Genomic DNA, 25,132 nt, shown 5'->3' on the forward strand with positions numbered 1-25,132 from the left:
TAGCCATGCAAGCAACTTCATACAATGCTGCTTCAAACTTGCTAATACTGCGCTTTTTGGCACATTTATAGTTTAAATAGTAAAACACACACAAATAAATGTTATTGGAAACAATAAATAATCCACAAGCACAGACGGCTGTAATTAAAACACTTAAACAATAAACCATCTTTAAATTATGGTTCTATACGTTTATTTTTTTCTGAAATATCATTCTGTTTACTCATGTCCTTACAGTAAATCTAATGAGTAGTTTGTAATTTGACCACCAGATGTCGCTAATGACCTACTGGTTATTGCTTTAACAGGCTAGTGTAAAGAACAATAATATTTCTCATCAAAGGTTTCCTGACTTTCTAAACTGCGCATTCACCCTGATTATATGAAAAATGCTGGCGAGTTTAAAGCCTCTAAAAGGAGAGAATACTGGTTAATGAACAGACAGCCTTTGGTTTTTACTTTCATTAAAATAACAGGAATGATATAACATAATGACCAGAGTAAAACCATTTTAGGAAACTGGATACAACTTTAATGCACAGCATCTAACGGCCCCACCACATAGTAGACAACCCGGGTTTTTTTTTGCAAATCCCCCCCTTCTTGTGATCTTAGACACAGGGTTAACAGGGAATCTACAGAAAGAGATTTTACAGTTATTTTCAGTATGAGACTCTATGATACAGAATGCAGAAGTCAGCTGAGGTGAGATGGTTAACGTTCTACATGTACACACAGTTTCAGTAGTTTTAGCTTCATGAAGGCAGAAATACAAACACTTATGTAAGAAGCAGAAGAGCATTGACAAAACATTATAATTATTTCCTTCATTACTACATGGTGGAATACAACCGAGGTGGCTTTCTTCTGCATCACAAAGACACGATAGTGAAGTGAAAGAATTTACTGTGCATTGATACAGAATTAAAAAACAACAACATTATTTTATGTTTATATAGCTCTAATGCAAAACAAGAGACAGTAGTTCATAATTAAGCTGGTAAAAACAAACAAGAAAACCATGGAGCATACTAGTTGTAAACAAAATTACTTATTCTGCAGACAATGGGTTTAGAGAAAAGAGAAAAAGAAAGTGCAACAAAATAATGTTATAATGATCAACTGTCCCTTTTTTTAGTACAAGGAAAGAAACACGACACATGTGTGAGTCATGCAGCCTCCTTATTCATATAAAACCTACATTGTGTAAAGAATAACATCTAAAGTTCTACATCATACATGAACATAAAATGGTCCTATTCCACATTACATCAGCCTCTCCTTCATAAAAATAAAGATTACATATAATTTAACCATACTATCCTTCATTTTTTTTTAAAACAAACCCTATTCAAAGGTCTTTCAGCAAGAACGGTTTCAAGTGTTAAACCCGAAACTAAACGGAACCAAATCAAAACTACTACGGCTAACCACTGTCATCATTTAACACAGAAGTATATACTCATGGTAAACTCAAAATGTACTGTTAAAAAACCCCCACAATAACAAAAAGATTCCATGTCGTTAACAAAAACAAAACTACATTTCGATGGTGAAACATGACACTAGGCTAGAACATGCAATTAGTGCTTTGTTGGACTGAGATATAATAATAACACATCAACATAATAGAAATATGAATATACAGTAACAAATTGCTTAAAATTGAGGTGATCACAGTGTGATATGATTAATATTGATTGGAGTGACATGTTAATCAGTAAGATACAGTAGGTCAACTATACTAAAAACATAACCAAACTAATTAGCGCTTTAATATTTTGTCAGTATTATTTGTATTAAAAATTAATCACAATTATATTTTGTATTATTTTCATTTTTTTTGTAATAATGGGGGTAAATACAGTACATTGATGAATATCATCTACTGGTCCATTGAGATGACCACGTTCCATTTGGTGAATATATCATCCACCTCCCATCCTGTTTCCCCACCTCTCTCCATCTCTCTCAGCACCTCTTCCTCAGATGCTTGTTTGACTAAGACGTTTTCCAACTTCAATTTGCCTCCCACTACGTTCACCTCCTCTCGTCCTAAGTTGCCCTCACTCCCTTCCGCTCCCTGCATGCCCTCATCAAAGCCTGCCTCTGTGTCAATCTCTGGAAACACTAGTTTCCCAGTTTCAGGGTCCCAGTTAATGCAGAGTCCCACCTCCTCCTCCTCTTCTTCTTCCTCCCCTTCCTTCTCTGCACTGTGTGCTGAAGCTACACTCAGAAGCCCATAGTCATCTGCCAAGGAATCAGATTGGTCAGCGTGGATGGGAGAGATGTTTCCTATGTTCTGGGAGGCATATGAAGAGAGAAGGGCTACTGCCTCACTTCCTTCCTCTGCATTTCTATCTGTCTTTCCATTTGCTTCTACTGGACTGTGATCATGTGTGCATGTGTGGGGTGACTTCTGTGAGAGGTAGGAGTTTGTCTGGGGAGAGTTAACTCCGGTAAAGTGACCAGCTCCCCACTTCTTCTTCTCGTAACTGTCTCCTGCTATGCATATCTGATTTGTACCGTTCAGATTATTCCCATCTCCACCTTGGTCTTGCCTCCTCTCTCTCGCCGTCTCTTCTCCTTCGACGCAGGTTTGAGGAGCTACTCCAACAAATCCATAATCAATCAACAAGTCATCAGGCTCTGGAGGTGTTTCTGGTCTCTGGCGAGCGTATGGTGGCACAAGATCATCTTTTTGCATATGGAGGTCTGATAGTGACTCATTGTTGATGCCACTGACGAGGATGAAGTTGAGATTGAGATTCTCGGGAGAGAAGGTAAGAGATGGAGGCCAAAAAGTAGGTGAGTTCTGGAGGATGAAGGAGAAAAGGGGTGGCGTTTTACAGATTGAACATTTGCTTTTTTGAGATTTATAAAATGAACATTGCATGCCATGTAAATTTATTTTTTTAATACTACAAATACTAACTATTAGTTCCTAGCACTTCTACAGTTCAGTTTGTAACAAAAGCTTTTCTTCTTTGAAACTGTTCTACACTTCCATGCTTAGATAAATGCTTCATCAGGGTAATTTTCTCTGACTAGAGAAACTTCATTTGTACTTTTATACTGTTCATATGTATTTATTGCTTTAAATATATTAATAACATTTACAGGGGGTTACAATAGATGCATCATAATCAAAGCCCATTTTCATAGCAATATGGACTAATATTTGACAAAGCAGTTTCCTTTGTTTGTGTGTGCATTACCAGCATACGGCTCTTCTGTCCTTTTCCCGTTAGGTAGTTATGGAGTAAGTAGGCCACCACAGCAAGTATACACAAGCAGACAGATGGAACCACAATAGCCCAAACCACCTTGTGCAGATGAACAATCTCAGGGTCTGGAACGAGATGGGTGAAACAATATATGTAAATACACTGTACATATGTATGTACTTATATATATTATATACTGTATAAGGTAAATAACAAATATTAGGAGAGCTCAATCAAAGTAAAAAGACTTTGTTTCTTTGACTTTGTACAAAAGAAAGCATCAAGGATGCTCAGTTTCCCACAGTGTTTGTAGTCCACTCCTGTTTTGCAAAGTAATTGTTTTAAAAAAGGTCCTGACTCTGGATCCAGACCTGGATGTCCACTAAAAGAATTATCTTTTCCTTGGGGCATAACCTACATCTAGAGAAAAAACACTGGCTGTCTAAGTGGCAGCACATAAATAGGTATGACAAATGTGTGAGACGGAAACAACCTCAACATATAGATAGATTGCATTAATGTGTGTGTTAATTGGTATGAATTGGTGAATGGCCAAACTGTAGAGTGGCTAGAAAAGTTCCATTTAAATATGGACCACATATTTTCCCACACATATTTCATATTAAACTCCGTCTCAGGCACATTCATTATTCTTCTGTATCTTGTTAACATTCCTTTCGACCAGACCAACAGGAACATCATGTACTCAAAATCTCACACAGCAGCAATGTGGTTTGTACCTTGAGGTGTGGTTATGCAGTGCCACGCTGATGACTGACACTTGATGGGCATGGAGAGCAGTCTCATCCTCGCAGAAAAGCAGTGCTTTTTATTGGGATGTATCAGTTGGTATGTGTACGGATTAGAGTCCACTGGATAATGATACTACAAACACACACACACACACACACAGAACACCAATACCATATTAGTGTATAATTGGTTCATAGTTACAGTGGCAATTCAAAAGTGTTTGATTTATTGTGGGGACAGCTATGACTTCTTTTTCTACTCACTGTCTTTTTGTGGATTTGGACGGAGAGGTTGTATGTCAGCTGGGGGTATAGTGTTGCCATGGAAACCACTGGGAAGTGATTGTTGGGTTGATGTCTAATGGGTACCTTCATATCAATTATGGCATTATTGCCCTCCATTTCCACAGAAACCAGCGGAGGACCCAAAGTAGCTATATGGATGGATGTAACATTTTTGTTATTGTCGTGTCAAAATATTTTCATTTGTCAAGTGTCAGTTTAACTCACTGTCCAACTTTGGATCAAATCTCCTTGTTATGGCCCATTTGGAGGACTCTCTCTTGCCCACAGCACGGACTTTGGCATAGTATGACTCCTCTGTATCCCATGTCTCCAAGCTCAGGTCACACCAGCTCCGTGCTATGTCCGTACACTGCTGTGCCGCCCTCCAATGCACCCGTTTCCCTTTACTTCCCTGTATAGTGTCTCCGTAGCTGGAAAAGACAATGCAGGCCCAAAGAGATGAGATGACTGCTCTGAAATCGTGCACAAGCAGGGATCATAGCAAAACGTTCCCTCAGGTGAAGAACTTTACGTTATACCACCTGTTTGTTCAGGTGACTTTGCTCTTTTGTGTTTGTCCTAATTCTCTCTTGACTTCTCTTTTATCAACAAATTCCTCTGAGACTTGCAAAAGAAAGCCTTTGTAAAAAACCCTGACTTTACTTCACATATGTTAAGTCCAATGTAGTGACAGTGTGACCCATATACTAAAGAACCTCTCTGAACCTTTACAGGGCCTATTCTATTGGGGAAAAAAACACAGACATACGCATATAGTTATCCATATTGAATGTATATTTTTAAACTTACATGGCATACTGCACTGTAAAGTGTGTATCCTCTGTTGTGCCATTTGCTGGAGTCCACTGCAGCACGTTCCTGAGATTCACTGAGGAGAAGGTGACATTGATAGGGCTGGGAGGTGTGGAAGACACTGAGGAGAAAAAGGATGGGAAGAAGTTTGAGAGAGAGAAAAAGAGAGCGAGAGAGAGAGAGCGAGAGAGAGATAAATTAGTTAAATATATTAATTTTCCTGCCAGCTTGTGCAGATAGCTACATCTTTAAATCTTCTCTTATAATAAAGATACTTGTTGCTACCACATAAAACGTGATGGCTATAACCCAGTATATATTTATTTGTTGTGCTTACTAGATACTAATGTCTTGATATTAAATGTACAGAATGCACAGTTAAATTCATCCATCTTCTTCTGCTTTATCCACCACATGAAGGTTGCGGTGGGGTGCTGGTTACAATCCCAGCTGACAAGTAGTGAGGTACACCCTTGACAGGTCTCCAGTCCATCACAGGGCCACACAGAGAAAACCCAAACTAAAAACACAACGTAAAAGGGAACTGTCATACTGTCCAATAATCTATTTTGCAAGCTGGGACACGTTGAACTGGAGCCTGTAATAAATATATGAATGACATGATCTACAAAATCAAACGACTGGCTGTGACAGTTTCTTTCTGAGAAATGTAGCATTCCCCTTTCCCCCGAAACTTCCCCATCCTTTATTTTTATTTATATAATTTGTACTGACTGTGGGTGTTCAAGTTTGCATGTCTCACGTCCTTGTTATCGCATATTTTTAATGAATACATTTTTGTAACCCTTAACTTTTCCCCTCAAAAAACACTGTAAAGTTGGTTCATCTGTACTAACATGAATAAATATTACACCCTATAACAGCTTTGCTTTACCCAGAGGGGATCCGCCCCCCTGGTTGAGAACCTTTGCGTTGGTTAGACTTTAAAAGTTAAAGTTAACGCATGAGGAGGAGAAAAATAAAGGACAACAGTGTTTCTTCAGATTGTGAATTAATTAATGAACATTTACAATGTAGTATTAGAAAAGTGGGTTGATTAATGCTAATGACAGTTAGCAAACTTTGGGGGCATGAGTTCGATGTAAAGGCCCCTTTTTACTTTGAGCCTCCAAAATCCCTTGAAATGTCCCTGACTTGTTGCCCTGTTAACAAAAACAGTGTCGCAACTTTGAATTTCGAGTGATTAATGATTAATCACTGCAGTGTTAGTCATTAATAACACAGGAGAAACACACTACAGGCCTTAAGGAGTTAAGTGTTATGCAACTCTGTAGGACTATAAGAACAGAAAAGCGAAAGAAACAACCATAACACTCATAGATGCATACATACCTGCATAGGACAGAACCGCCAGGTCCAGAACAAATGACAGTGTCCACATTTCTGCGTGGAGTGATCATGTTTTCTCCACAGACATGTTCTGCTCCTCCAGCTCACCTGTCGTCCACGTACACAATGCTGGCTGCCCGAGATCCTCTTTCTCACCCTGACAAGTTTCTATATGGTCGAAAAGAAGACAATGAGGAAGTGAAGATTAAGTCGCAGTGGTGCCGTGTTTATATGTATCTGTTAACGTACCGCCTGCGCGTCAAATTTCCGTGGAGGAGGACGGAATGTCACCTCACCTGTTTGTGTGTGTTTGTGTGTGTGTGTGTGTGAGAGAGAGAGGGAGAGAGAGAGAGAGAGAGAGAGGGAGTGTGTGTGTGTGTGTTAGAGAAAGCGAAACAAAACAACAACAGAAAATCGTAAATTATGTCATTTGTAAATGATTTACAAATGACATAATTTACCATTTTTACACTACACACATACAAACATATATAATTATACGAAAAATAAAATATAAAAGACGTATTTTTTTTAAACAAACACAAAACAACTCGTTATACAACAGTTTGAAACGGCATGTAAGTTAATTCTGCAGCAAATTCAAAATATTTGTGACCTAAACTAAAACTTGTCTGACATTTTTTTTATTTCATATGTCATCCACAGCTACATCTACTGGCCAATGTCCATCACTGCAATATATTTCACATACTGTAGGTCACACAGATCAGCGATAAACAGATTCCTGAAAGTCAATGCCGATTCATAGTAGTATTTAACTTTTTTTTATTCTATCGATATTAAAACCACCATTCACAATAACCACAGAGGCCAAGAGTTTCACATAACGATGACCAAATGAAGCGGAACTGTGCAGCTTCTGTCTCTGTACTAATGTGAATCCGGATTGTTTTGGGTGTTGCACGTCTCACGGCGCCGTTAGCAGTTAGCTCTTTGAGAGGAGTGTGTTCGCTTAATGAAAGGAGTAACTGGGTTTTTTTTTATGTGTATGATGCATCGCTAATAATTTACCCTATTTTGATGCAGACATGGCGCTTTCTATGGAGACGCAGCTCCAGAGCATCTTTGAAGATGTGGTGGTAATTTTGCACGTCCATAAACTGGTTCTGAAAGCTAACACTTGTTAGCACCACATACAGCGTTAGCCCCTTGTCATTGTCCTATGGTTATCTTTGCAAATAAATAATATTCACCAAAATATGGGGACATAATTGGCCTCTACGTGCAATAACGTTATCCCGCTAGCTAAGGCTGTAGCATCTGAGATTATATTATATTGATATTTCACAACAATGAAGCTTCGAGAATTCTTTCACTGTTTACACATTTTTAAAATTGCCCTTAAGGCCTGAAATTAATTAATTGCATTTTGTTTTTGCTAAGACATTCTCCTGTCAAATGCATGTACCTGAGCTTGACACTACTCGCGAACACCGGTTATAAATAATGTATTGCGTTGCTGCAAGAGCTGTCAACTGAACTCTATGTGGACTCTGTTTATAAGGGAGAAAGATGCTGATTAATTTTTTTTTGTTTTCCCAATGAAGTTTTTCTTTTGTTGAAGTTGTTTTCTCCTCCTTTCAGAAAACTGAGATGATAGAAGAGGCCTTTGCTGGGTAAAATGGCTCACACACATACACACTCCTCCTAACACTGACTTATCATTTCCTTCTAACCAATTTTTGCTGGTTAAAGATGGCAGTTAGTTTTTGCTGTTCTGATTTTATGTTTCAGGAGGACGTACACTAATGACAGAAAATGTACAATAATTGCCGTCGTTATTTTCTCATGCTTGTATAGTAAATTCATTGGCTGAATGTACTGCTTTGTTGTGGTTTAGGATGTTTATGGACACTCCTGAGGATGAGAGGACTAAACTGATCAGTTGTCTCGGGGCCTTCAGACAATACTGGGGAACACTGCCACAGGTCTCTGCTCAAAGAGGAACAGACACTAATTTGCTCAGAGGATGATTGATTAACCAGATTTTTTTTAACATTGTCAATGTCTCTCTGCAGGAGTCTCATGAACAGTGTGTACAGTGGATAGTGCGGTTTATTCACAGTCAACACAGTCCTAAGAGAATCTCCTTTCTCTATGACTGTCTTGCGATGGCTGTGGAGACCAGCCTGTTACCACCAAGGTACACATGCACTCACATTCAACAATGAAGATAGATACATACAATACACACACAAATCTATTAACATACAGGGCTTGACAGATATACCAAGTTTAGCATCTGTCTAAGACATCTGTTAAGACTGCTTTTTCTCTGTGACATCAATTGCATTGTAACCTGTTTCTTTGTATCTTGTGCATTTGTTATGGTTTGTATTGTTTCTTTTGTTTATTTTTAACTAATTAATTAATCCCTAATCTGATGAATCTTTTCATTCATTTAAAGGATGGTGTGTGTAGCTCTGATAAGCTCAGATAGTTTGGAGTGGGAGAGGACTCAGTTGTGGGCATTAACGTTCAAACTCATCCGCAAGATCATTGGTGGTGTGGACTACAAGGTCAGTAACAGACAATTGCATAGACACACTCACACATGCTTGTACAGCTGAGACAAGTCATGAACAAGCTCAAGGATGAACATGAAAAATACAATTTCCGTTTGTCTATTTGTGTTTTTATTGCAAACATCACTTGCATCGTTGTAGAGAACATTTCTTCAGGATTCATCTTCTGCTGTCACATGCGTAGGTATATGTTGGTGTATGTTTGTGTTTTTGATTCAGGGTGTCCGGGACCTGCTGAAACCTGTTCTGGATAAAATTCAAACCATTCCTACCACTGTCAGTTCAGCCATAGTCCAGCAGCTTTTGGCTGCAAGAGAGGTACTTGTCAATTAGTTCTTTACTTTTATGTTAAATTATTGGAATTTGTTGTCATACTTAATGACTTGTTTCATATTTTATTCTCTGTGAATGTTTGGTTTTATTTAAGGTTGTAGAGTATATTCTAGACAGAAACGCCTGTCTCCTGCCAGCCTACTTTGCCATCACAGAAATCAGAAAACTGTATCCAGAGGGTCAGCTGACACACTGGGTAAGTGTGTATTTCTTGTCAGTTGAGTATATGTGTGTACATGTATTTGTGTATGTAACACTTTTTCCCTCTTGTTGCATGTTTTGCCCATCCTGTGTGTAGCTTCTAGGCAGTTTGATATCAGACTTCGTGGACAGTTTCAGACCCACAGCGAGAATTAACTCTATCTGTGGTAAGAAATGCACACAACCAACCTTAAAGACACACAAATACAAACCTATGTAGTTTCTCTTGGGCATTTGTTGTGTGATTTTGTGTAACAGGGCGATGCAGCCTGTTACCTGTAGTGAATAACAGTGGAGCCATCTGCAACTCCTGGAAATTAGACCCCACTACTCTTCACTTTCCCCTGAAAGGAATGCTGCCTTATGACAAGGTAACATAATCTTTAAACACTACACACACCTATGCACATTTTCCCAGAAATGGTCACAATTTGAATGTGTGTGTTTGTTTCCTTTTAATGGATTTAGGACCTGTTTGAGCCACAGACCGTCTTGCTGCGCTATGTGCTAGAACAGCCGTACTCAAGAGAGATGGTGTGCAATATGTTGGGACTGAACAAGCAGGTAAAACTCTCCTTCTACCTCTGCTCCATTGCTAACACAGTATACCCTGACCTCCACCTGCTGTCACAATTCTTCTTTCATTCTCTGTATTGACTCTTACCTTTTTTGTTATCATGTTTACAAACCCACACTCTCTGCTTCAGCTTCTTTTTTGAATTTTGTCTCTTCTTTAGTGCTCCTTTGTGTTGTTTATCATCCTGGTTGTATATTAGTTAATTCTTTATTTTATCCTCCTGTTTCTATTTTTGTTTTATCTTTACCCAGTTTTTCGTATCGTTCTTTTTTGTTTCTCCTCTTCTTCGTCCTCAACCACTCTCTACACTTGTTGCCCTGGTAACACAGTCACTGTGTATAAAACCATATGTTATGCAAACCAATGATGTGTGTTTTACCCACATGCACTGGTGTTAGTTTGCCTTGTTGGGTTCATACAGTTTCAACTCAGCCCATCTCGCTGAGCACAGCCTTTGACATGGTGTGTCTACAGATTGTGCTGTTAAGACAAAGCATCAATGCAGTATATTGGATTTTTGTACATATTTTAACCACCAAAACAAAAATCCAGTTTGTATGCTTGAACTGGCTGAGTTGAAGCCAACTGTGCTGAACAGATCGTGAACAACTTAGCTCCTTAGTCACCACTTTTTCTCTCTGTCTCTCCGTTTTTCCTTCTCTGTTTCTTTCTCCTTTTGTCTTTATTTCTCTCTCTTTTGTCCTCTGGTTGTGTTGTCTTTGTCTGTCTCTCTGCCATGCGCTCTCTAGACTCTGAACATTGCCCAGGTATGTCATTGTTCCTCTTCGTGGTCACCTGACCTATCGACTAACCCAACCATTGGACACTTGGCTTTTTAGAAGCCTAGAAATGGGAAAGCAGACAAAGAAAATAAAAAAGAAAATTTGAAACGAGTAAAGGGAAATGTCCCAGAGCTTGAAATGGTCACAGCAGGGCTTCATAGAGATATACTGAGTATAGAGAGAGACAGATGTGGACAGAAAAATACTGAACAGGTACACAGAAAGACAGGTAGATAATGCATGAAGGGTAGGAAACAGCAGGTAGATTGATGAATATACAGGTTCTTCATGGAACAATAATCTTGGATGAATTGGCAGCATGTAAATTGTGTCTAGTCACATTTTGTATGCAGCCTTATAAAATGTATTAATTGAGGCTACAGATGGTCATAATGAATATTCAGTATCACTATGTTGATTTATATTTTTGGCATAACAAGTTGTCACCCCTAAGCCTGTAACAGTGCAGGGGTTTTGTAAATGAAAATATTTATTTAACACATTAAAATAGATTTTATAACCCTGTAATGATAAATCAAGCTGCCTGACACGGATGACGTTTGAATCGTCTCTTGGCTGTCAGTGTATTGGCTATGTGCAGGAGTCCCAGCCATGGTATACACGTACTCTATGTGCCCGTCTAGTTATCTGACTGCCCTTCTTTCTTTTCTTTTTTTAAACCCTGCTGTTGACATTTCAAGTCCTGCTGCACTGCATGTATGGATGTAGTCTGGTCTGTGCCTGTTGTTAGGTGAGGTCCTCCTATCATGTTTGACCCAATGCTGCCGCTCTCTGTTCCATTGACCTGGGCAAAACTCACAGTTTTGGACTAAGTAGTGTTGACTCGGGCAGTAAGACGATATGTGTCATGTAATCACGTAGTAAACGTCTACAAATCAATACATCAAATTGTTGATCATTATTTTATTAAGGTTGGTTTGGTGATGGTTTTTATTTGCAGTGAACTGTGCTGAGTTGAAGTGAAGTCCACAGTTGGTGGATCATCAAAATGACTGTCGTGCCACTGTCTTTTGATGTATGTGTGTGTTTGTAGTGATTTGTTCAGATCTCTCTGATTCACTGTCTGACTGGACGAGTGAACTCTGACTTGTATTGCATGATGTTCACTGGTTAATGATGCGCATTAATGAAAGACAACAAAGTGTGGTTCCTCTTATGAATGAGATAAAACATTGACACAAATGCCCATACCAGAGCTCATGTCAGTGACTTACTCAGTGTTACATGATCAGGTAGAGCAACATTTTTTCAATATCGAAACTTTGATTCAACAGATTGTTTTCTAGTGGGAGTGTATTTCACAGTCTTTGTTCACAATGGTTTGTTTGATTTATTTTTATTGTTTTAATAGTTGAGTGTTATCCAAAGTATAACACATTTATATTATTATAACACAAGTATACACATTTTTTTGAGTTGGTTAATAAGACATACCAAGGTATTTACAGATGCCATTTTTATTTGTTTCATAAGAAGTGTAGTTATTACAATTATTGCCTCACTGGAAATTATTTACAAAAATAATCCATGGTAGAAATTGTGCTTGTAGGCATGCTGATGTGTTTTCAGCTTGTTAAGGATGCAGATGAGTAAAGAAAATCCAGTGTTTGGGATGTAGATAGGTGGGATTATAGACCAGGCCCTCAGCCTGATAAGGACACTGGTGTTTGGACGATTATAGGTACAGCAGCTTGTGGTTGATTTCTTTTTTGGACCCCTCTCTATTTCTCTCTCTGGCCTTCTCTCTCCTTCTGTGTGAGTGTATGTGTTTTGGGGGCAGGAGATGAGAAGTGATGAGAAGACTCACAGCTCCTCCTCATCTTCTTCTCCACTACGCCACCTCCCACCTCTCTCAAACCCTTTAGCCTGCATGCAGGAATGTATTGCAATGTTTGGTTCAGTTTGGTGTTTAGTGCTGTGCTGTGCTGTGCTGTTCTGTTCCATATTGTAATGCTCAGTGTTGTGCTGTTCAGTCCCTTGCTATGCTCTGTGTCGTAGTTTTCTGAACATGACTCTGCTGGGTCCCACAGTGCAGAGATCCTCACTCCTGCTCTGTCACTCCTGGGTGAAGTCAGATTTTCATCAGGAAATTCAACAATTGATGGGGCCATGCCATGTTGGTGCAATAGTGCCATGTTGACACAGTCTTCCACATGGTGTGCTAACTTCATTTCCTAGGCAGGAAAATGTAGTCAGTCTACATCATGGACTGCATTCACTGAACTACATGGCTTTAAGACATTAATAGCTCATTAACCAGCCCTCCCCTCACTAAAAATCCTCATCTTCCCCTGTTTCTAGCGATTATTCTGATTTTCTAGTGATTCTTCCTCTTTCTTTTCTCCCCCTGTCTTTCTTTTGTTGAAAAGTCAACTTCCTAGTTCTGAGCAGATGCCCACCCTCATCATGCAGGTTCTACTGTGTATGGAAACTAATTGCATCTACATGGCAATTCGAAATAAGTCATAATTCCACTCCCACAATAAGTCATTGATACCATATCTATATAGAGTACTGTAAAAAAGTCTCAGGGCACCACCAGCGGTGTTGTTTTTATGCCTTTCAAAGTCTGTGATAATTGGCATTTGGATTAGAATGATGTGACTGAAAGTTAGTCTCATATTAGCAAGCTGCCAATAAGTCGAGCTCCTGTAGAAGCTGTTTTAAAACTGCATGCATTTTTCCCCTATTTTCTGGATATGGTCATTATGGCATTGCTAAAACAACACATTTAATGGTGGCCTATGTCTTTTGCACAATACTGTATGACCCAAGTATTGGGATGCAATGGAATCATGACAAAAGCATATTATTCCATAGGACAACCAAAACCAACTGAAGGACAACTAAAACCAGTGTAATTTCAGCTTTCACATTTTCCTACATGAACTTGAAATGTCCTTTGTGATTGGTTCACTTTTTTTCGATTTGATTATTGCTAGATTCGTATTACTATATGGCAATTAACTGGAGATGTGTGAGTGCTCATGCTCCCACATAACATTATGAGAACAGCAACAAAAATAGAAAGGTAAATGGGGATTAACATGGTTTACCCAGCTGACAGAGACAGGATAGAGATTCAGTCCTGCATGCCAGGGATGATGAAACATTTTTCTGGTACAATTTTGAGCAATTGCTTGAGCATCTGTTAAGATTACATGTTGTTTATGAAGTATATTGATGATGACCTTCCTTCTTGTTCTCTCCCTCCCTCTGTCTTTCTTTCTTTCTTCTCCCCACCTTTTATCTCTGGTTTTCTTCACTCTTCTTTCTGTCTTCTTGGGTGTCTTTCCTCCCTTCTCTGTTTAACCTCCTCTCTCTCCCCTGCCCACAATATTCTTCATCCTTAAAATCCTCCTCCTCCCCTGCCAGCATAAGCAGCGTTGCCCAGTGCTTGAGGAGCAGCTGGTGGACCTGGTGGTGTACGCCATGGAGCGCTCAGAGAAAGAGGAACACTTTGACGCCGACATCGGAGGAACGAGCCAACTGCTGTGGCAGCACCTCTCTTCCCAGCTCATCTTCTTTGTTTTGTTTCAGTTTGCAAGCTTCCCGCATATGGTGCTGTCATTACATCAAAAGGTACATCTGGTTATTAATGCATATCATTAACACTGTAAATATTAAATAAGTTGAATAACTGTCATCTCTAAATTCCTGAGAAATACAGGTAAAAATATGTAGTATCAGTAATTAATAATATTATTGGAGATTGCAGATGATATGGTAAAAAGCTATTGTGTTTGTTGTGTTTTGATTCAATCAACAAACTCTTTTTTGCAGCTTGCAGGTAGAGGTCTGATTAAAGGGAGGGATCACCTGATGTGGGTCCTGCTGCAGTTCATATCAGGAAGCATTCAGAAGAACGCCTTGGCTGACTTCCTGCCTGTTATGAAACTCTTTGACCTGCTTTACCCAGAAAAAGAGGTGCATATTTAGAGGAAATAATGTGATCATTAATGTTTTGTGTGAGAGTCTCCTTGTGACTCACATTTTATAAAGAAAGTACCATCAGATCTATCTGCATTTTTTTCTCCGTCTCCTCAGTGCATCCCTGTTCCTGACATTAACAAACCTCAGTCAACTCATTCATTTGCCATGACCTGCATCTGGATCCACCTCAATCGCAAAGCTCAGAGCGACAATTCCAAACTACAGATACCCATACCGCACTCTCTGAAGCTACACCACGAGTATGTAACGTACCCAATAATAAGTGAAATAATACAGACCTCCTGTGTAGCTTGATGACCTGACCTGAGTCCCTACTCTCTGTCAGGTTTCTCCAGCAGTCGCTGCGTAACAAAACTCTTGGCATGTCCGACTACAAGATCGCCCTGCTGTGTAACGCCTATAGCACGAACTCTGAGTGCTTCACTCTGCCTATGGGTGTCCTAGTAGAGACCATCTATGGTAATGGCTCTATGAGGATCAACCTGCCTGGCACCAACTGTGTGGCGTCAGGTTCTGTAACACCACTGCCTATGAACCTGCTGGATTCACTCACAGTACACGCAAAAATGAGGTAGGAACAAATGGAGCAGGTAGGACGGTGACACTGTTTTGAAAGACTATTTAAATAATGTCACTGTTTACCTTTTCGTAAGTCTCCGTCTGCCTCTCTCCAGTCTAATCCACAGCATTGCCACACGGGTGATAAAGTTGGCTCATGCCAAATCCAGCAATGCCCTGGCGCCGGCACTGGTAGAAACATACAGCAGACTGTTGGTCTACATGGAGATCGAGTCACTGGGCATCAAAGGATTCATTAGTGAGTACATTTCAGTTCACTGGAAATACCCAATGTGCCCAAAGTTTAATTTATGTCAGATGCAGAAATCACAAAGTGTAATATTTGATCAAATATCACCATCAGACAGCAAATCAAATTTTATTTGTATAGCACCGAAACACATAAACATAATTTTTTTGGAAGCAAGCACTTGATGGATGTTATACATACTTGCAGCAGCATGAATTGGAGATAAAATTATACTCATGTCTTTGTTGCTAAAATGATAGTAGTTGTATTTAATTGTCATAGGGTTCTGCACAAAAAGCTTGTACATGTGGATGTGTTGTACTGCAACTCTACTGATACTGTTTATACTGTAGAGTCTGTTCTTAAACAATACTCTTCTTTGTCCAATGTGTTTTTAAGGGGAAGTGTTTTTTATTATTATTAAATTAACATCCTGGAGTAGTGGCTAGCACTGTTGCCTCACAGCAGGAAGTCTGTGTCTGGGTTTGCAACCTGGTTCTGTGTGGAGTTTTCATGTTCACTGGACACTTTAAACTGACAGTAGGTATGAATGTGAGAGTGAAGGGTTGGTTGTCTCTGTGTGTTGGCCCGGTGATAGACTGGCGACCTGTCAGTGTAACAACCCCTTTGTTCATTTAGTGTTTTTCCATCACTGTCACAAAGAGTAGGGTCAGTATGCATATGTATGTGTGTGAATGTGACTTGGAGACCCACAAAAGGCATTTCAAAAGACAACCAGTTAATCTCTCAGCAGAGAGAGGCTAAATCTCCTCTCTAATCCTACCATGAGAATAGATTTGAGATAGGAATCTGTCTTTTATGCACCTGCACATTTTCAGTGTCTAGTATGTCCAAGCTCATTGGTACTTTGATAGATGCCATTTTGGCCACAGGTTAGTTTTGTGGATCTGCGGCAAATTCCAACATAATATGTCTCTGCATGAGAAATTAAATTAAAAATGCACATTGTTAATGAAATTCCGAAGCATCCAGCTAAACAGCTCTTCCTTTTCGTCCAGGCCAATTGTTACCCAACGTGTTTAAGTGTCACGCGTGGGGAATCCTTCACACTCTGCTGGAGATGTTCAGCTACAGAATGCACCACATCCAGCCACACTACAGAGTCCAGCTACTGAGTCATCTGCACAGTCTGGCTGCCGTAGCTCTGACCAACCAGAATCAGCTGCATCTGTGGTAATGCACACACACACACACACACACACACACACATGCAAGTTGCTTCCATTCACATCTCTACAGATTACAGATTGTTCACATAAAAATAAATTTTATTCTGTATGGTTGAACTGAACGTGATTGAAAAAGAGAGAAGCTGGTGTCTTTAATTGTCTCTTTATTTGTATTCAGTGTTGAGAGTACAGCTCTGCGCCTGATCACAGCGTTGGGGAGTTCAGAAGTTCAACCACAGTTTACTCGCTTCCTAAATGATCCAAAGACAGTTTTGTCAGCTGAGTCAGAGGAACTGAACCGAGCCCTGATCCTCACCTTGGCCAGAGCCACACACGTCACTGGTAGCTCGTCTCTTTTTTTTGTTCTTTTACACTTTCTTTAATGTTGCTGTTAAATTAGATTTTTGTCAGATATTTGTAGGTTTAATTGTCACTTTGTGTCTGTATGCAGATTTTTTCACAGGGTCTGACTCCATCCACGGGACTTGGTGTAAAGACATTCTCCAGACCATCATGAACTTCACACCTCATAACTGGGCTTCACACACTCTGTCCTGCTTCCCTGCTCCACTGCAGGTGCATATATGGTCATTTGGATGTGGACAAACTCTAACAGTAATTTAATTTTAACCACGCTATAACGACTCCAACCCCTTTCTTTCCTTCAGGCGTTCTTCAAGCAAAACAATGTTCCTCAGGAGTCTCGTTTTAACCTGAAGAAGAACGTGGAAGAGGAGTACAGGAAGTGGAAATCTATGGCCAATGAGAACGACATCATCACCCACTTCTCCATGCAGGGCTCTCCCCCACTCTTCCTCTGTCTGCTGTGGAAGATGCTGCTGGAGACGGATCACATCAACCAGATAGGCTTCAGGTGGGATTTTTGATGCATATTCAAAGAAACATCACTTGAGACATTTAGCAGTGTTTCCACGATGCCTGCTTGTGCCAAAAAAGCCCAAAATGTGCTGGCTTTGCTTCAATTTTAATAGCCTGAATCATTAGAACTTGACCTCTGCCTGCACTGCATGCTAATAACAACCTACAACTTTATCCTGACTGTGTGTCCCTCAGGGTTTTGGAGCGAATTGGGGCTCGTGCCCTTGTGGCTCACGTGCGCACATTTGCAGACTTCCTTGTCTATGAGTTCTCGACTTCAGCCGGCGGACAGCAGCTGAACAAGTGCATTGAAATTCTCAATGACATGGTCTGGAAATACAACATAGTCACACTGGACAGACTCATTCTCTGTTTGGTAAGAACAAACTGAAAAATAGAAAAAAAACATCTTGAGTTTACAACGCTAACATATAAGATGCTTTGATTTACATTCCTGGTAAACATGGAGCATCTGCTGCTCATCTTTTCCTCCTGTAGGCGATGCGTAGCCATGAGGGCAACGAGGCTCAGGTTTGCTACTTCATAATCCAGCTGCTACTGCTGAAACCCAACGATTTCAGAAACCGAGTCAACGATTTTGTCAAGGAGAACTCCCCGGAGCACTGGCTACAGAGCGACTGGCACAACAAACACATGAGCTACCACAAGGTACCACATGTCACAAAGTCACACTGTGAAATGAAATGTCACTTAATGGGAATGAAAGACAAATGTGATTTGAAAACATGAAATTATAATTTTAGCATTTTAAAATGATGTAGCCTTCATTTAAAAGTTTTTTTTTTGTTTGTTTTCTTGCCAGAAATACCCAGAGAAGTTGTACTTTGAGGGTCTTGCAGACCAAGTCAACCCCCCCATGCAGCTCCAGCCTCAGTATCTGCCAATCTACTTTGGCAACGTGTGTTTGCGCTTCCTGCCCGTCTTTGACATCGTCATTCACCGCTTCCTGGAGCTTCTTCCTGTGTCCAAGTCGCTAGAAACACTGCTGGATCATCTGGGAGGGCTGTACAAGTTCCATGGTGAATCATGCTGTCAATATAGAAATACAAATATAGTGCTATGTACATAAAAGGCAGAGATGGTTGATTTTACTGTTAAAAGAAATAACAATACCAGGTAATACTGGAGAAGGAAGAAGAGTCTGTAATCTGATCTGTGTTTACTGTTGTGTTTGTGTGCAGACCGGCCTGTCACGTACCTGTACAACACGCTTCACTACTATGAACGACACTTGAGAGACAGAACCAACCTGAAGAGAAAGCTGGTGCACGCCATCATGTCTTCTCTGAAAGTACGTCGCAAGAACTAAGTGAACATGTCCCGTTTCGTCGTCATCGTCGTTGTCGTCGTCTCACTTCATACATGACATTATTTGTTGTTACTGGCAGCAGTTATTTACACAGGTGTTGTTTTGTAGGACAACCGTACACCAGGCTGGTGCCTCAGTGAGACCTATCTGAAGTGTGGTATGAACGCCAGAGAGGACAACGTGTGGATCCCTGATGACACCTACTACTGCAAGCTGATTGGACGCCTGGTCGACAATATCCTTCATTAATCTAAGCCTACGGGTAGATGGCTCTCTCACTGTTTCTGTAACATCATCACTTACCTCTGGGGTCCCTAAATAATTTATTTACTATGTTCTGGCACAGTAATTGTTTTTGTGTCACTTAATTCGTTACATTAGAAATGTTGCCTAAATAAAATGTGTGTCTCTGTGTCGCTGCCTTTTTACCCTTAACTCTTTCGTACCCATGGCGGGAAAGTCACCAGGTCCTTTCCCCAACTGTGACTGGAGGTTCAACGAGTTCCCCAACCCTGCAGCCCACGCTCTGCACGTCACCTGTGTGGAGCTGATGGCTCTGGCTGTGCCGGGGAAGGAGGTTGGCAATGCGCTGCTCAACGTTGTGTTGAAGAGGTATGATTAGACAAAGAAGAGCATGTCCTCCTCAAACAGGTAGCAGCTCTGAGAGTTGTCATAAATACTATTGTGTGTGTTTAAATTATTTATTAACATAGCAACTTCTTCTTTTACCTTTTAGCCAGCCACTGGTTCCCAGAGAGAACATCACAGCTTGGATGAACGCCATTGGCCTTGTGATCACTGCACTTCCTGTGAGGAAAACGCGTGCAAAGATCTTAACAGTCAGGGTTTAGTATTTCACAAACTGTATTCACGTTTGTTTGCCACCTCTGCTCTACTCTCTCAGGAGCCATACTGGATCGTTCTCCATGACCGCATTGTGTCTGTGCTCGGCTCTCCGGCACTGACATCAGAGACCCAGTGGGCTGGTTATCCCTTCGCCCTGCTGGATTTCACAGCCTGCCACCAGAGCTACAGTGAAATGTACTGCAGTTACGTGCTTGCGTTGGCACACGCCGTCTGGCATCACTCATCCATTGGACAGATGTCTCTGATTCCCAAGTAAGACCGTCTTCCTTCCAATGCTTTCCAACCCAATGCGTTATTTTTGATTGTCATCATAAATGGGTCTGTTTTTGTGTGTAGATTCTTATCAGAGACTCTGAAGCCCATCGTCCAGACAGAATTCCAGCTTCTCTACGTGTATCACCTGGTCGGACCGTTCCTGCAGCGCTTCCAGCAGGAGAGGACGAGATGCATGTTGGAGGTGCACACACGACTGTTGTTGATTCTTTTTTTCCAACTTTATTTCTAGTGCTTTACAGATTTAACGGCACAGCAACATAATAGATATAAAACAGAAAATCCATATAAATAGAAGTAAAACAGTAAATAGTGACATAATAGAATAGTAAAATGGTAAAAACTACATAGAAGTGTCTGGGTTGAGTATTTTTATCCTGAAGTGAAGGCCAAGGAGAAGAGGTGGGCCTGAGCTAGACCTCAGAGCTCAGGGTGGAGCATGAAGAAAAAGAAAAGCTTTGAAAACCAACAATAACATTTTTAAATCAATCCTAAAATGAATAGGAAGCCAGTGGAGAGAGTGCAACACAGGTGTGATGTTGTCTCTCTTCTTTTTATCCCTGTTAAACGGTGAGTGGCAGCGTTCTGGACCAGCTGGAGACGCTGGACAGATGACTGGTCTACACCAACATACAGAGAATTACAGTAATCCAGCCGAGATGTTATAAAAGCATGGATTACTGTCTCTTAAGACCTTGCGAGGGAGATAGTCCTTCACCTTGGGGACGAGACGAGTTGAAAAAAGCTTGACTTAACGACAGCTGAGATCTGTTTGTTGAATTTGAAAGCACTGTCAAATTGAAAGCCAAGGCTTTTAACAGAAGTGTGGATTCTTGGGGCCAAGAGGACACGATGCACCCACATCCACAGTAAAAGTAAATCAATATTCACACGTACGTGGTGGAGGAGTCAACTGAAACGTCAAAGGTTTCCACGGTCAAGTGTAAAAGAAAATCTTGTTTATTATTCACTTCTAAATGAAACCTGAATCTATATTTTAGACGCGGAGTCGACTACTAACATAAAACTGCATTTTATTGCTCGATTTGATGTGATTTCAAGGGCTTAGTTTTTCTGGTTGTGTATTTGTTTTGTGTTTGTGTGTGTCTCAGATCGGCGTGGCCTTCTATGAGATGCTCCAGGCGGTCGACCAACACTGCCAACACCTCAGCTACATGGACCCCATCTGTGACTTCCTTTACCACATTAAGTACATGTACACTGGAGACAGTGTGAAGGAGCAGGTATGCTTCAGTACAGATCTTTTTGTTTTTAAATAGAGAGACAGGTTTTCGTGGCTTTCATGTCATGTTTTCTGAACTGAACGAGGAACAGCTGTTCTAAGAATACTAAAAATGAAGTTTTCCAGTAATAATACATCTGTGAACTTGTATCTCAATGTTTTCTCTAAAACTTTATATTTATTTCATCATTAAGGGTATTTCAGTTCTTAAAGTTGGTGGTAAAACCAACCTCAGTGAAGAGTGGGTTGTGCCCACTGTGACTTCTGCATGTCACAAAGTCCAGTTGCTGAGTCAATGAGTTTTGGATGACGTGACCTGGTTGAATGAGAATCTACACAGATGACTGCGATGTGTGTCATCACTATTTGTCTCCCTGTGTCATCACACGACCCTTCTTTCAACATCCGTGTCCTTTCTCTCTCTCTAGGTTGAGAAAATCATCATGACTTTACGCCCGGCCATGAAGCTGCGTCTGCGCTTCATCACGCACAGCAGCCTTGCGGAGACTTCGTCGTCAGCCGCCGCCAACGCCGCAGCCGCCGCAGCCGCCGCCTCCACGTCTGCCCCTCCCTCCTCCTCCACCCCTCAGCCCCCGCCCACGTCGCTGTCGTCGTCCTCTGCTGCCGCCTCGCCCTCCACCGCGCAGCACGCGCACACGCCCATGTAGGCGGCCGAAGGGGGAAATGCAGAAACTGTCGCGGCCGTGGACATCGATCATGAGCACGTGACCTTTAGAGCTGCTTGTGTGTCCTGAAAACTGAAGCATGGATGAACGCAGTCCAAACTACTACACAGTCAATCAGTTAATACATTTTTAAACTTTAAAAGAAGTCAGATGGACTGATATATATATATTTAGATAACCCCTGTCTAGTAGTGACATACTGTAAGGAAACAGCGTTGTTATTATCATCATAATGTATTTTTTTTTATTATTGTTTTTCTTTTTGCAGTCATTTTTATATTGTATGTTTTCATTACTACTTCATTAAAAAAGATTTCGGTATTTGTGGCTTCAGCTTTTATACTTCTTTCTTCCATTTGAAGACATTTCAAAAACGTGGGTTGGCCTGTGTTTTCTTTCCTTTTGTAAAACACTTAGTTTTACCTTGAGAACTTAAGGCTGTTTTATGTTTGCAGAGATTACCGTGTTGGCACACACACTCTTTAGACAAACACTTTTTCTTTAGGTGAGTCACATTCAAGCAGGGTGTGACCTAGACAGCACAGTTTCTGAGAACACTGTGCCTAACAACAGGCACTGGTTGCCTTCAGTTTCCTCCTCCCACCCATACATTTTATATCTTAAGCATTAGAGAGAGAGAGAGAGACTCTGTTGGCCTCATCAGATTATTTAGAGTCTGTCAGAGGAAACTTTCAAAATCACCCTAACAGACAGATTTATTTGGTGAGAGGCTTGGCTTTTAGCCAAGAATACTTAACATGTTGGCAGGTATCTGGGTCTGGGATTTTTGCCATTTGACATATTGCAATAAACTCATGAGAGCAAAACTCGATTCCAAATCCTATGGGTATATTTGTTGGGTCAGCAAATTCTGGTTATAATTAAAATGGTGCCGTTGGGTGTTCACCGGGGGTATTGAAGTGACAATGGTGTTTTGCAGTCTCATTCTGCCATGTGCAGCGTTTTATTGAAGTAGCTGCTTCTCTGCAGACAATACAATTTGTATTATGTAAGAAAAGTCTCTAAAGAGTAAAAATAAAAAAAAACATGAAGTCTGTTTCATCTTGCAGAATCAATGAAGGGTTTAAATGATGCCCTGCAGGCAAGTCAGCTTCTGTCATGACCATGCGTGACCACACCCACCAGTGACACACTGACACACTCGGACAGTGCACGCCTGCATCAGGGTTAAACCACTGGGGGGCAGCATAAGTGAAGTTTTCAGCAGGCTCTGCCCTGTAATCGTCAACACTATCAGTCATAAAGGCCTGTTTGTGGGGTTTTCTGATGCTGCGGGATCATTTACTGCCACTCAAACTGCTCAGTCAAGTCCTCCTGGTGAGGACTCGAACAGGGTCTGGAGTGTAATTCTGCATTACATTACATTACATGCATCCATCATCCCCTTCCTGAAAAGAGTGACCTTATTCCCCCTCGGTACGGTGTTGGAGTCCTGGTGAGACCCCGGTGTTTACATTGAAGAAAAACGAGGTTAAGACCCACAATCAATCATTGCCACTCATCCACACTCAATTAAATTACATCTCCGCCAGGTCATCTGTAAGTAATTGACATGAACAGTAAGCCAATACTTAATTACATCAGAGGCCCGAGCATCTCTTGTGATTCCCATTGTGCAAATTCCGCTTAATCCTTTCTCGTGTCTTCACAAGACAGCGGCCTCACAGAGAGACATTATAAGTGCGGTTCATGTAATTTCTCTTCATTAAAGTTTGACCTTTGCAAGGTCAACTGGGACGTAATCACATCACAAGTGACACCATCTGTGCTCGGCCCTTAACCCTATTATTTTCTCCGTGTCAGCGCGAGTCATCACATGATCTCTGTCAGGTCCTGGATGTAGGTCAGGTCGGGGCCCCTGCGTCACCCTGTTAAACTCTGGTCCTTAATGTACTGTGACGACATGTAGGGGTTGTGTGGATATGGACGGCGCGCTCATGTAAAGCTGCTGTTACATATGTGCGCGTCCGTCTCAGCTCTGCTCGTGCCGCGTGGGAAGCACGGCTCTAAATTTAGTTCCCGCACGGAGGGTCAGGAGCTGTGGATGGGCTGGTTTCCAGAGCCAGTGTGTCATCGAGCATCGATTCTAGATAGAATTCATTTATACGCCGTAAAACTGAAGAAGCTAAATGGAACCCAGCCATCATTAAACTGATTGATTGCACCTGTGATTCTCCTGTCAAAATGGCTGCTGTTCTTTCACACTGACACACTGGAAGGATTATTGAAGGTATCATTAATAACATTGAAAATGTAGGACAGTCATTCACCTTGAAGGAGTGAACACACATATGATGTTAAGACGTTTTTGACACAGGTTAATGTGTGGCAGTGTCAAAACTTATTATTTTACTTTTGAGTTGTTCTGACTTTAATTTGTGAAACAGTTTGTGGGTTTTTTATTGTGTGTCTTTCTTAATTTACATTTTGACCTTTACTGTGTCTTTTCCTGATTTATTCTTGTTTTGTTTCTAGTAACTTTACTTCCTGCTCGACCTCATTATCCTCACTTTTGGTTGTTGCTTTCTCTTGTGCTCAGTCGTTTCTTTCTTCACATCAGTGCATTCCCTTTGTTGATCCTTTGTTGTATGCTTCTCTGTGCTGGATTTTGCATTTTGAATACTGCTACCTTTGCCACTTAACGATACGATGCTACAGAAATGTTCTTTTCTTTTTCGGCTGTCACACCAGCCTTTAATTAGAGTCTTGACATTTTAATTCACATTATCATGTGTCAAATCTAGTCTTTCCTGCAACTTCAATTACTCTATTTTTTGAATAGTAATGAAAATGACTGGAAACAGTGAACTACTTTCATATCATTTACAATTGTGAAAAGTTACTTGCATGAGAGCGATTGTTTGTTTCCTTTGTCTCCATCTTTAGTCTTTAATGTGTCCCTTTAAGGTAATCCCCCCCCCCCACACACACACACACACACACTGAATCCACAGACAGTTTGCACACTTAGTCTCGCCTCCATTCTTCCCCCTT

General features: G+C 40.8%; 2 protein-coding genes across 3 annotated transcripts; one reads left to right on the forward strand and one right to left on the reverse strand.

The window, feature by feature from the left end:
* Positions 1 to 509: 509 nt before the first annotated feature.
* il20ra (interleukin 20 receptor, alpha) lies at positions 510 to 6,800 on the reverse strand. Its single transcript, XM_058613159.1, has 8 exons — positions 6,677 to 6,800; positions 6,431 to 6,595; positions 5,075 to 5,198; positions 4,490 to 4,695; positions 4,244 to 4,413; positions 3,968 to 4,112; positions 3,219 to 3,352; positions 510 to 2,815 (listed from the first exon to the last, which is right to left on the reverse strand). Exons 2-8 carry the CDS (start codon positions 6,477 to 6,479, stop codon positions 1,886 to 1,888), a joined length of 1,758 nt encoding a protein of 585 aa, XP_058469142.1. The 5' UTR covers positions 6,480 to 6,595; positions 6,677 to 6,800; the 3' UTR covers positions 510 to 1,885.
* A 533-nt stretch (positions 6,801 to 7,333) lies between these two features.
* med23 (mediator complex subunit 23) lies at positions 7,334 to 22,438 on the forward strand. 2 transcript variants are annotated; one of them, XM_058613157.1, is made up of 31 exons: positions 7,334 to 7,527; positions 8,033 to 8,064; positions 8,289 to 8,376; positions 8,467 to 8,591; positions 8,856 to 8,967; positions 9,193 to 9,291; positions 9,401 to 9,502; positions 9,605 to 9,674; positions 9,766 to 9,878; positions 9,976 to 10,071; positions 10,834 to 10,851; positions 14,263 to 14,469; positions 14,671 to 14,814; positions 14,935 to 15,080; positions 15,167 to 15,412; positions 15,516 to 15,658; positions 16,669 to 16,843; positions 17,018 to 17,181; positions 17,291 to 17,415; positions 17,508 to 17,713; positions 17,914 to 18,094; positions 18,217 to 18,387; positions 18,542 to 18,758; positions 18,921 to 19,030; positions 19,157 to 19,283; positions 19,495 to 19,660; positions 19,785 to 19,857; positions 19,953 to 20,167; positions 20,252 to 20,372; positions 21,301 to 21,432; positions 21,860 to 22,438. In XM_058613157.1, exons 1-31 carry the CDS (start codon positions 7,477 to 7,479, stop codon positions 22,097 to 22,099), a joined length of 4,215 nt encoding a protein of 1,404 aa, XP_058469140.1. In that variant the 5' UTR covers positions 7,334 to 7,476; the 3' UTR covers positions 22,100 to 22,438. The 2 variants fall into 2 exon arrangements, with proteins under 2 accessions (XP_058469140.1, XP_058469141.1); XM_058613158.1 differs by lacking the exon at positions 10,834 to 10,851 and having other exon boundaries at positions 7,335 to 7,527.
* The last annotated feature ends 2,694 nt before the right edge of the window (positions 22,439 to 25,132 follow it).

The sequence above is a fragment of the Solea solea genome, chromosome 17, assembly GCF_958295425.1.
Source record: "Solea solea chromosome 17, fSolSol10.1, whole genome shotgun sequence".
Classification (NCBI taxonomy): Eukaryota; Metazoa; Chordata; class Actinopteri; order Pleuronectiformes; family Soleidae; genus Solea; species Solea solea.

Excerpts from the sequence above, each read along its gene's own strand:
- il20ra (XM_058613159.1), bottom strand. The coding sequence starts at position 6,479 with ATGTGGACACTGTCATTTGTTCTGGACCTGGCGGTTCTGTCCTATGCA. Across the intron at positions 4,696-5,074 it reads TTTACAGTGCAGTATGCCAT|CTACGGAGACACTATACAGG; the intron begins GTAAGTTTAAAA and ends TGTCTTTTCCAG. Across the intron at positions 4,113-4,243 it reads TCCAAATCCACAAAAAGACA|TATCATTATCCAGTGGACTC; the intron begins GTGAGTAGAAAA and ends GTGTGTTTGTAG.
- med23 (XM_058613157.1), top strand. The coding sequence starts at position 7,477 with ATGGCGCTTTCTATGGAGACGCAGCTCCAGAGCATCTTTGAAGATGTG. Across the intron at positions 8,968-9,192 it reads TTGGTGGTGTGGACTACAAG|GGTGTCCGGGACCTGCTGAA; the intron begins GTCAGTAACAGA and ends TTTTTGATTCAG. Across the intron at positions 16,844-17,017 it reads CAGAATCAGCTGCATCTGTG|TGTTGAGAGTACAGCTCTGC; the intron begins GTAATGCACACA and ends ATTTGTATTCAG.